Here is a 12,797-nt window from a genome sequence, read left to right on the forward strand (position 1 = left end):
CCCTGTCCAGAATACAGTTCTCTGTAAGATGCAGATACTAAAACACCCTAAAACCAAAACTATTATTTCTGGTTTAAAAATAAATGTAGGCAAAGTCATCATCAACACGAGGCAAATTCACCCCTTGGGGGAAAAATAAATGCTTACACTGTAAATAGGGATAAGTGCTGTAATATTTCTGAGCATCATGGTGCTGGGAAATCCTTCTTCTGAGCTCTTACATCATTCAATGCCATTGATGGCATGCTAGGCAGTGACAGTTTAAGTTCTGAAACTGCTGTATCATGCAGCAAATCAGAGCTGGCTTTATAGCTCATTAATTTCTTCATCCAGAAAGAGCAAATTCTATATGGGAGCATTCTGCATAGCCACCCTGCAGAGCAGTAGATTAAAACTGGACTTTAGCATTTACCTCTTGCTCAAATATAAATTGGGAATTTGAATTGGTTATGGCAGTTATCCATCAACAGCAATGTAACTGCAGATGAACAGGAGAAGTTTCATGGATAAAAGGAGTGTCCGTGTAGTTCATCCACATGGATGAGGAAGACGCATTTGAAGTAACAACACCTCTCCAGACTGCAGAGCATTCTTCTGAAACTCTCACACTGAGCTTGAGCTCAGCAGTTCACATTACAGACCCTTGCAGACAGAAGATCCAGAAATAATATTACCACAGCCGGCAAGATTCTGCCCCTCGGTTCATACTCGTATTTACTGGGCAGTTGAAAGCCTTACGGAATTCTTCAAAGTTGCTCATGGCTCCAATAACTCTGCAAAGAGAAAAATAGTTGACAGGCAGGCTATCTGACCTTAAACACTTGTAAGTATTTTAACATGCTCACTTTAGGTTGAATTTTCGGGCTTCCCATGTTGGTTCTCCTGAAATAAAAACTAGAAGAGGTTTGGGAGAGTTCCTAGATAAAAAGGCAATCTTGTTTCATTCTGTGATTTGAGAAGCATCTTATTTTGCTGGAAACTCAACCAAAAACAATTGCAAGTTATGGATACTATGTCATTTAGTACAATTTTTCCAATGGGACTGTTGGCAAGAAGGGCAGGAGATTGGTTGTAGCCTTGTGTGATGGAACCTGTCTTCCAGCAGCTGCCAAAATGCTGCACCCAGAACACAGGGCATGTGAACACACATGATGGGTGTACTGGAACTGCTCCAGTTTGCTGCATGCCAGCCAGGTTCCCATAAAAGCCCCTTGACCACAACACACACACAAACCATCTCGTTAGGATTTTACAGCATGAAGCTGGAGTGGTAAAGCATCTCATCCTTGGGCATCTCAGCTCCTCGGATATTCTCAAAATTCATTTTCTGAGGCTTCTGTCCTGACTGGCTCCCAAGCTCTCTTGCTTCTCTTCCATAATGGCAAGTTACTGAAAGAGCATTGCCTTTTCACCTCACACAAGCCAAACTGTGTGCCTGCATTGCAGATCGACACTTTCTGGCATAAGTGAAGCACTCTTTCTTTGTGTGCAGTCATCCCTGGCTCCTTCTTCCACATCTGTTTTATTTCATGCTGTCAGAAATGATTATTTTACCATTGCTAGATTGGGATTGTGTTATTTGCTGATCTTTTTTGCATGCTTTTATGAATCTTGGAATTTACTAACCTTAAATTTGAAATGGTGTAAAAGTAAACAGCATCCTGAGCTAAAAGCAGAAAAGTATCTACTGGGATAATAATTGTATGCATATCTCTACTCCTTGTTATGCAGTGGGAAGGCATTTTTCTCCATTGCAGACAATCAGCTTCTCAGGATAGCTCAGCATGGTAGAAAACATTCTTATTACATTGATTAGACTTTCTGTGGGTATGAAAATTTGCAGTCAGCTGGTACAAAATATCTGAAGGTCAGTTTTGTAGGAAGAATTACAAAATGTGTCTGGGGGAACAGCTTTACCGTACAAACATCACAAATACATATTCAGGGACTGTAAAAGCAAGAGCTTCTTATCCACAACTGCTACTGAACCTGGTGGGTATTATTCCTACAACACTGGAGACTTCACTTTGAAACTTGAGTTCAAATCAAGTTAAGTAGAGGCTAGTACTGAAAATCTGTCAATTGAAAATGTATAAAACCAGAATCTAGTTATCAAAACATATTTATGTGCCCATGAATGTGACTTTCCTGCACATGGTTTGACACACATTAGCCACGGAATCAGAAGTGGGCTGCCTGGATTTCATCCCACTGAACTGCAGCAGACACCTTTTCCTGAAAAGATCACCCTGGGCTTCCATGACTGCCAACAGAAAGGCTCACTTGCAGAGCCATGTAATGTAGCTTCTGTTATTTACAGAATGGTGAGATATACCTACCAAATGCCCATTCTCTTTTGAGCATGAAGAGAAGTGGGGGTGACTAGATCAGATGCACACATCTATGCTCAAGATACATATTTTTTATTTCTATCTTCTGATATGTTTATGTTTTATATATATACCATACTGCTGTCGTAGTCACCCTGGTGACATAAATGAAGAAACTTGGGGTAAGCGGATAATATTAGCCCAGTTGATATAATCTGGAAGAAGAGACAAGCACCAAGGCTTCTCTTAGCATCTGAAATAGAAGTCTGAGTACCTCACATAAAAACTAAGAGAAAGATTTGTCTATACTTTCTGATTCAAAATTCATCTGATCTTCTCTGTAATTTTCTTCCATAACCTGTTTCCTTCAGCTAAATATGAGTCTTTCCTCATGAATGCCTTATCCTCAGGCTCCCCTGTATATTTTGTGATTTGTGCAGCCTCGTGGGAATGTAGCTACGTGATGATTCAGTATGTACTGAAAGGTAAATAAATCTGAGGTCTCTAAAAACCAAGAAATGGTTATTTTACCAAAAGTTGATAGTGTAGGAATTATAGAAAATATCACTCTGTAGGCCGAAGATCAGCTGGATATTTCAGACCTCACTGATGTGACACATTTTTCAATCATTAAAAGGCGTTCAGATCTGTGTATCACATTTGTTTTACCTTAACTAGAGCGGCAGGTATTGCAAAGGTGCAATAGTGCAAATGTGAAGTAAAGAAGTCCTCCAAGACCAAGCACTGTCATCTACACTGCCACTTTATATTAAATTCTGGTTAACAAGTTTATAGTTTCATTATTTCTTAACTTATTCTCGTTTACAAGTACCCCAAGATGTGCTATGTGTACTGTGTTTATATCTCCAACTTAGATGTGACTTTGTCTAGGGAATATATTAGAGTACCTGTCCCTTTCAAAGGCAAAGCAACCTCACAGTTCCCATGTGAAGGCAGTGTTGCTATTTTTCTTTTACCAAGAGAGAATTAGGGCAAAGGATGCTCATATCCCAGTTCCGTTTTTTGTCAGTAGAAAGTGGTAGGAATTTTCAGAAAGCAACTAATCCACTGTACTGGAGACATTCTCACTATAAATTAACATACGGAATTAACATCTTTCCCCCAAATAAAGAGGTAACATAGCCACATGATTGAGGGCAAAGACAGTTCCTAGTTAAGTAAATGCCACTGGCATGAGTCTAAGCAGAAACATTTTCTTGTTGGTTATGCAAAATGTGGAGAAGCAGAGAAATAAACTCCGGCTTCATAATTATTACATAGTCTTTTAGCCTTCCTCCTTTTGCAGCCTCTTCTTCTTAAGTTCAACAATCACGAGAGCCTGTTGAAGGCCCCATGGGCAAAAATGCAGACAAATGGTTAAGCTGGATTACTACAGCTCTTTCAAGAACTGTGTATCTCAAAGGCCAACTGAAGAGCTCAGTCCTGAACTGAAACTACAGAGCATGTTTTGCTTTGCATTTCTATCTGTTTGTTATCAGTGTAATTCAAGGCACTCTCTTTAAAAATAAACTTTTACTGAACTCAGGCAGATTAAATCAAGAACCTTCCTTATATTCATTATTTTCTGTTCTAGAATTGTATGCCACAGGAAAAGTGATAGACAAGACATTTTATATATTCAGGTCTTGGTTACATAATGACACAAGGATCAGAGATTGTAATGGTTCAAATGCTATAAGAAGGTAGATGCAAGCCTCTCGTTTTTTACAGAACATTTGTAATAGCAGAATATAAGCTAATAAAAACACTTGACTTTCAGTCTAGACCAAAAGTACAGTCTGATTTTGCTTGCACTTAACCTCCTCTTAACATGCTAAATTTCTGCATTTGTGTGCAGCAGTGATTGATTCTGTATGTATACTGAGTGAATACGTTATTTGCACTACCTGAACATAGGAGGGCTGTGAGCTCCAATATATATTTGTTCTCTTGCAGACTCTGATCTAAAGGAGTTGCATCTTACCTAATAAAAGATAAAAAGAAAAAATAGGCATATTATTTGGAGTAAATTTGTAAGTAAAGCAGAATGTAATGTCACAGTTTAAAGTATGCTTGTTCCTTACAGAATGTGCAAAATGGAAAGACATCACTAACTCTTAGTTTTGTTTCACCTTTTCTTTGCTCTCTTGGTATATTCTCCTGTTTCTGAAATCTCTTAATGGATCCAGTCTCCACCCCCTGTTATTTTCCACCCACCCATTCCCACCATCAAGCCATAACCACTTTACTGTTTCTCTGTTTTTGAGGTACTCTTAATTGCAGTTTGCTTTTCAGCTTTTCAGATATGGGAGGCATTTCTCACAATTTAATAATTACCAAGTACACTTTTTGGTTTCAAAGCCATGTAATGCATAAAAGGTACATGTAATGATGCTTCCCATCTCTAGAATTGCATCTATATTACCTGACATTTGTTCCATATTGAAATGGTGGTTTCTTTTGAAATGACATTTTTTTTTCGACTTTCTATCAGTGGTCTCCAGTTCACAATTCTTAATAGAATATTTGGTGCAAATGTAACTGGCCACTAAGCAAGGTAAAGAAACTATTAGCACAGCTGAGTGATTGCTCTTATGCTCTTATGCACTGAAAAACTCAATCTATCAGCAAGTCCCCATTGCTGAATGTTTACCATCAACAAATCAACAAAATCCTTTAAGCCAGACCAACCATGGGATATATGAACTTCAATATAAAATATCCAAATGCAGTCCTTTTATCAGTTAATACCATCAAACCTAAGTGGTCATAGACCTGTATGTATACATTGCTACACTGACTCTTGACAGAGGAGAAGTGATTTTCAACTGGGTTGGTTAGGGACTGACACTGGTTGCACTGAATCCCATTTCTTCAGTTTCGGATGATTCATTCCTTCTGGTGCTTAGAGCAGTTTTTTAGCTCAGCTTTTACTCCTCATACAAGGAGTTGATTCTTTTAAAGTTCTTTTAAACAGCGGTAGAATTCCCGTTTGCAACACCAGGGGGCCCGCGTTCGAATCCCCCCTGTGGAGCAGGGGGTAGAAGTGCCGCTCTGCTACACAGAGGGCTCGAATCCCGGGAGTTGGACTCGATGATCTCTAAGGTCCCTTCCAACTCGCACAATACTATGATACTATGATACTATGATACTATGATATGAAATCACTTTTGATTCTCTACTTATTTTCTTAGCACATCCTCTATCAAAGTTATACCGCTGTTCATTTAGTGTACAGCAAAAAAAGACATGAGAAAAAAAAACAACCCACAAATATTTTCTATATTTCTGCTTAGTTTCACTGAACAACATGCTCAGTAATAAATGGTGGTAGTACACTTGCACCAGGAGTTTGTGTTGGATAAACTACTGGTGGAAAACAGTGATAAAATGCTGCATATTACAAGCACTAGAAAAGCAGGATGCTAACATTGAAAGAGGTTAAAGAGATAATATGTGCAAAATAACCTTTGCTGTGGATGGGAGCAGCAAGAAGGAAGAGAGCTGCCATGAGAACACTGTACAAAGCAGAATTAAAACTTAAGCAGTTCTGACACAATGAATTGACAGATGAGTAAGAAGAGAGAAGGAGAAAAGAAATTATAGACTTGTAAAAACAGTTCTCAACCTATACCCTGAAAATTCAGGGTCTGATTGGTATAGACTGTTGAAGCAAAGCAGCCCAATGTCTGTACCTTACATTACACATGTCCATAGATGGGTTCTTAAAACACATTTGTACTACTCACATGGGCATAACTCAGAAAGAAAAGCTGGTTGTGTGTGAAGTCAAGGCCTGGCAGTAAAGGCTCTTCTTCTCCTCCTCTCTTTTCTCTAATCCATCTCCTGTATGCCTGGTAAGAAAGAGGTGTACTAAGTGCCTTTCAGTGACATGAATATAACTTTCTCTGTTCTTTGAAAATAAAGTGTTCCAGATATTTTTCATGTACTTACTCTGAAAGCCTCTCGCAAACCTCCATTATCTGCAATGTTTTCTGCCAAGGTCCTCTTGCCATTCACCTGGCAGAATGAAAAGACATTCATCATTTGACCTGTTTCTGAACTTCCTTCTTGATCAACTTCAAGAGTAAAAAATAAAGGAAGGCAAGAACAACTTCAGATAATTTCAAGCACCATAGTTCTGGTTAAGAAAACTAGTTTTAGATGTGAATACTGTCAGTAGATAATTCTTTGCGATGAGTTATTCCGGCTCAGGGTCTACATCTCTGCAGCACAAAATGTAGTAGATGTACACAAAAATCATGTTCCTGATCTTTGATCTGAGCATCAATTAATTTACCCCAAAGACTGTTTTTCTTTGGTTACACATGAGATCCAGTAGCTCCTTTCTTAAACTTTTATCTAGGAGGTTCTGTTTGTTTGTTTACATAAATTTTATATACTACTGGGATGCTAAAATAACTTTTAAGTCATAACATAAAATAGCATAATTAAAAATAGCTGTCAGAGACTGAATTGAAATTGATAGTATTTTCAGTGCTCTAAAAATATCTGTGAAGGAGATTCATGCTGCTTTCCCCCATTATTCATTTCAAGAGTAAAAGTAATGGAAACAAGAATATATTCTGAGTATCTGAACTTTCTGAAAAAGTCAGTCTCCTGGTATTAGAAAATGCAATATCATCATGAAGAGCTCATTTCTGCAAGGGCAGCATTACCTCTGATCACCCAGCACAGAGGGCTTTAGTGCTACCAGGCCATATTTGTAATTAAGCAGTTTTACTCTCTACCATGCCTAAAATGAACAATGTAATTGAGAACAGTTTTGAGCTAAGCACTGAAGGTCAGTGCTTGCCTGCAAATCCTCCAATGACAGGATCTCCCATGCCTCAGGAGATGAGTATAGAGGGGATGGGTTCAGGAACCACCTTTGTATGGTGTTTGTAGGAGGAGAGAAAATGGGGTAGAAAAAGTCAATGGGCCCATGACATTCTGTGTGCATACATCCTTACCACTTTGTGTAGTCAAGCACCCAGGCCAGAATCAAGGCATCTTGCTTGGCACTTGGTAAAGATGGAACAAGGGGAAATGGGAGCAGAAGTGGGAAGTGCAGCCCCTTTCCTACCTGTTTTCCATCCACCCAGAAGGCTGGCGTGGAGATAGGGGAGAGACAGTGAGAAAAGACACCTGGGAATATGCAAACATATCAACAACTATCTTTTTTTTTTTTTTCTTTTTTCTTTTTCTTTTTTTCTGGCCTACATCATTGCACATTTTTCTTTCAGGGATCTTGTGAAGTAGACTGATTTAGAGCATAAGGTGAGAGCAATCTTGCAGCAGCATGTGAGCCAAAGGTCATTTTAATAAGTGGAAGAAGTCTTTCTATTCATCTCAGGCAGCTCTGGATCAGGTACCTGGGACTACTGTGTATAGATAGTTCATGACAGGACTCAGGGACCAAGATAAGTTTTTTATTTGATCAGATGACTTTATGTCATTAATACACTCTGAAGCTATTTCTATATCCACTTTTTCTTTCATTACTCCTCTTTTCTGGAAATATTTTTATTGTAAACTGAATGAGAAGGAGGAAGAGTAAACAGGTTTCTTGATTCATATAAAACATTTGTATAGGAGTAAAAAAAAAAAATGTGCAGAATATATGAATATTGATGTAAAAAAACTGGCAGAAAAAAGGCCATTTGCATGCATACCTCTTCATTCAGAAGCTATGAAGCACAGCAGAAAATATCAATTTTTTTTTTTCTATCCTCTAAAACATGCTATAGGCTATTTCAGAGAAATAGGAGGAAAAAGCCTCAGATGACAAGGCTGTGGGTAAAAGAACCTCTCTGAAAGCCCACCCACCAGCTTACAAGGTAGAGGTACAAAAAATACAGCTCTACACCAAGCGGCACCCATAGAAAGTAAAGCTGACAACTGAGTCACTGACATGAGTGTTGTTGTGACAGTCATTTTCACCTGGAAGATTTGGATGACCTCTATGTGACATTTTTGTATGGATAATTCTTTTCCTATTGATATTCAGTAACAAACCAGAGAATTTTTATTTGCAAATTACCTTGCATGAAGTATTTCAACTCGTAGTTGATGGACTTCAAATTGGACTACAGTATGGTCTTGGTGCCTCTGAGACTAATAGAAACAGCCTCGGGAAATTATTAACAATTTGGCTAAGCATCAAGAGCAACATCTCAGTTCTTGAAAAGCAAAGAATTTATTGTACTTATGTTTCTAAAGTGGAAGTAGGGGTGATGATATTGAGTTGAGTGGTGAACATGTTTTTTATCCTAGAAATGAAGATTAAATTCATGCCCCAGGCAACATTACTGGAATTCTAGCTATAGATTTCAGAAGGCACAGAATTTATCCATCATCCAGGACACTTACATAAGTTGCTCATTTTCAGAGAAGCCTATATCTCTGACAGACATTGAAACAAAAACCATTTCCTTGCACTTTCTTTCTCAGTCATTTTCTGTGAGTTTTTGCTATAGTAATCCCGGCATTTGGGTCTCTGTACACACAGGAAAGAAACTGTAAGAGTCGAATGTGAAATAAAGTAGGGTTTATGTATCTTCTTCTAAAGATGTAGTAAATAACAAGAATTTCTAAAGGAGTATATAAAGCATGCTATTGTATTCTTTCTAGAAAGAGTGGCTGCTCACTTTCATTACTGATCTCATCTTCAGAAGACAATCAACATGGTCACAGAAATTAGACCAGCCCTGCTGCGTGGCTTCATCCTCTTGTTTCTGTTTCCAATATGATATGATAAGGAGAAACTTTTTAGCCCTGTCACCAGTGTAAGGGTACTGGTACTTGACTGGACTAATCAAATCTGACAGACAATTTTGATCACAATTATTCACTTCAGAAAATGATTTGTTGTGAGAAATGAAGGTAGTAGCCAAATATCCCAATATATTTGAATTTATGAACAGATAGCTTAAGAAAACAAACAAACAAACAAACAAAAAATCTCTTAATAAACCAGTGCTTTCAATCACTGGTGTTTTACATACATGTAAGCTGGCTTTCTTCCAGTAGTAATTGTTGTATTGATTAATCATGCATTTTGTTTTCTCTTTAAATTTTTCTTCAGAGCCAGCTGTCCACCATGGGTCTAAGTTTCCATTTTTGTCATATTTCCGGCCTTTGAAATAAAGAAAGAAAACAAACTGTTTTTAGCAAAAAAAGAAAAGCAAAACAAAAGCAAGCAAACAACAACAAAAAACAAATGAACAAATGAGCAAAAAATACTTTCCTAGTTTTGGAATCTAGCACTTGCATAAAAATGAGTGGTGTGTTATAGGAAGTGTGCTTACAAATAGTTAAGCAGGCAAAATCTTGACTTTGGTCAACTCAGTGGTAAACAGCTTGCATTCTATTTATTATCCTATTCTTCAGTTTTAGAAAAAAAAAAATAGTAATGACTAATGAGTTCTGTAGTATGTTTTAAAATTATATAAGAGGCACATGAGCTTTCTTGTAAATATAATTGTATTTTTCTTCCTTGATGTTTGATTCTGCAAACCTGATGATGACTAATTTATTCTCTATTATTGTCTTAGTGAAGTCGTGAAAAAGAACACAGATCAAAGGCTTCAGTGGGCTTCTGTAATGCCAGTTCAAGTCATTCTTCACTGGTGCGCAACAGTTATACACTTGACAATCCAAAAAAAAAATAAAAAAAAAAAAAAAATATATATATATATATAAGTTCCCATGACACAGATATATATATATAAATATATCTATATATACAAATATATAAATATATATATATATTTGTGTCATGGGAACTTCTGAAATTTCCATTTTTGGTTTGGAGCAGAACCAGAACATCTGAACTATCTATGGGAGTAAGAAAGCAAGGAGAATATATATGTCCCATTCCATGGACTGGTGGTTACAGCAGTGACTCATGGAAAATCCAGCCCTGGGTCCTTTCCCCATCTCATCTGTAGAAGAGCATCTCATCTCGTCTCCAGCCAGTCAGAGCAGGAACCTACGATTTGCTTCCCTGGGCAAACCACTGCCCCTTGGCCAGGTTCTTATCTTCCCATTACAGAAGTATATATATAGGGAATTTATCACCTTGAACAAGGCAGCACACTTTAATTCTCTTCAGAAAACTCAGCATCATTGAGAAAAAATAATGAAAGTGCTAAAGCATAGACAAATGATCTTTCTGTCATCTATGCAAATGTGTCAACTCTGTAAGAAAAATAAAAGTTATCGACATATAGACCACACTCACCATTACTGTCAAATCCGTGAGTAAACTCATGGCCAACAATTACTCCTATGGCACCATAGCTTAATGACCTGTAACACAAAGAAGTTTCCTCAGATAGATAGTATCTACAGCCATGAACATGAAAGTACAAAAGATAGGAGATCGAACAGTTTTGTATGTTGGGGAAGATTATTACTAAGATTGTGGGGGTGGGTAGAAATAGGACTACAAATCACACTGCACAGTTTTGACTTAATACTGTTGAAAGTCTGAAGGTTAAACTCCTGCTTCATTAAAACAATCTTCACTCACATACACAGGTTCACTCTTCTAACCAAATCCCTTATAATCTGAGCTCCAGAATGTCTCCTTCAGCTGACTGCATGAAGTATATTCTAACATAGACCAGGACAGAGTTATAGGTGGAATTAGTTTCTTCATGTAATCATGAAAAAAAAAAAAAAAAAAAAAAAAAAAACAAAAAAACCCAGAGATCAAACACTACAGAAGGCTTCTGTAATGCCAGGTCAAATCGTTCTTCAATGGCATGCAACAAACAGACTTGCAAATTATCGGCTTTACTTTGCAAAGCATTAAATGGATATCCTTTCAGTCTTCAAAGAAAAAGTTGTACAATTTTTATGCACCTGCATAGGAGGAGGACATGTTCTGCAGTTACATCTAATGCACTGGAAAACAAGAATAGGCTAAAATGTTTTGTATTCCTGATTGACAAACAAAGAAACAAACAAACACCATACTTTCCTTGTTACACCCGAATAAGCATGGATCTTGAAGAAATAGGGAAGAAAGGTCCAGTTGTCTGATATCAAATGTAATAGATAATTGGGGAGGGGAGAGTTATCCACTAAACGCATCTTTCATTTGTTTAGTTGTTCCTTGTGATTTTAATTATTTCAGTTATTGAGATGCCATACTTCAAAGTAGCTTAGAGTATTTGTAACAGATTGTATTGAAACAGGAGAAAGGCTGAGGGGTTTGAAGTAACATGTTATTACTGGACCTAATGATCCGTAGCACACTAATTGCTCATCTCAGTCATACCCAAGAAGTATTATATGATTTAATTCCCCCTACTCCCATGGCAATTCTTCACTCTTTTTTTTTTTTTTTTTTTTTTTTTTTTTTTTTTTTTTTTAAATTCTTGAAAGGCAACTTTCATGTCATAAAATCTTCCCTACTGTTTTTCCCCACTACTATTGCAAACCTTTATTTAAAAATGTTGGTTAAAATTATACATTTCAGCAATGAAAATATTGCCCTTTCGTGTGACAAATTTGTAATCCTGTGCAGCACACAGTGATAATGATCCAAAGTAATGTGCTAGATTAGACCCATTTTCCACATCTGAAATAGTTACATAGGATCTTTGGCAGCTGAAGAATGTCATGAAACCTGCAAAGAGGTCAAGAAAAACCAACCAGCCCTGTTACTCATTGTATCTTATTTAGTGATAGATGGCAGGAAAAAGCAGCAGACTGGTGCCCAGACACACCTAGGGCTTTCACCAGATCCAAAAGATGCGGTGAGGTTTGGAATGAATTTTGTCCTTTCCTTCTCTGAACACCTTTCAGAATTTTGTCCAGCTCAACAACAGTTTTGTAAAAAATGTTCCCAGGTCCATTCATGCTCTTCACTTTTGGAAAATAGCCAGACAGAGATGGAGAGGATTAGATGAAGCTCAGCAGGTACCATATTGGAGGGGAACATTCTGGGACTGGGGAGGCTCTGAGGGCCGTAAGGAAGTTACTGACTCAGCCTGATGTCTCTATTTCACATAATCAAAGAATCATAGAGGTTAGAAGAGAACCTCGGGAGATATCTAGTCAATCCCCACCTGCTAAAGCAGTTCCTCTTTCAATATATTTCAACATATCTGGCACAGAAGACTCATAATTATGAATAATGACCTTTGAATAGTATTTTATTTTGGGTACTTAGATGTAAAGTGACAACTGAACTTCCTTTTATGCAAATGGATGCAGCTCTTTCATAGTGTTTATGCTGAAACTGGACACTAAAACTGCACTAAATGTTAAATATTTGTTAAATCAGTTTTCCAGCAAGTACTGATGACTTTTTGATGTTTTTGTTGTTGTTCCAGTGCCATGTACTATTTCTTTTAAGCAGACAGAAGACAGATCTGGAATATTTCAAGGACAAAAGCAATCTGTTCTCTGATATTAAACAGCTACATTTGTTTACTAAATTTCATTTTGATA

At 37.4% G+C, this 12,797-nt stretch overlaps 1 protein-coding gene across 1 annotated transcript in view; it reads right to left on the reverse strand.

Moving 5' to 3' along the window:
- Nucleotides 1-424: 424 nt before the first annotated feature.
- Nucleotides 425-12,797, reverse strand: part of PHEX (phosphate regulating endopeptidase X-linked) — an 86,658-nt gene continuing 74,285 nt past the window's right edge. Inside the window, exons 15-20 of the mRNA XM_072340187.1 lie at nt 10,576-10,643; nt 9,338-9,468; nt 6,285-6,350; nt 6,080-6,184; nt 4,238-4,314; nt 425-773 (exon numbers count right to left, since the gene is read on the reverse strand). Coding sequence (XP_072196288.1) covers nt 671-773; nt 4,238-4,314; nt 6,080-6,184; nt 6,285-6,350; nt 9,338-9,468; nt 10,576-10,643 — 550 coding nt within the window. The 3' untranslated portion in view covers nt 425-670. The remainder of the gene's footprint in view (nt 774-4,237; nt 4,315-6,079; nt 6,185-6,284; nt 6,351-9,337; nt 9,469-10,575; nt 10,644-12,797) is intronic.

Source organism: Excalfactoria chinensis, chromosome 1 (assembly GCF_039878825.1).
Source record: "Excalfactoria chinensis isolate bCotChi1 chromosome 1, bCotChi1.hap2, whole genome shotgun sequence".
NCBI classification, from domain to species: Eukaryota; Metazoa; Chordata; class Aves; order Galliformes; family Phasianidae; genus Excalfactoria; species Excalfactoria chinensis.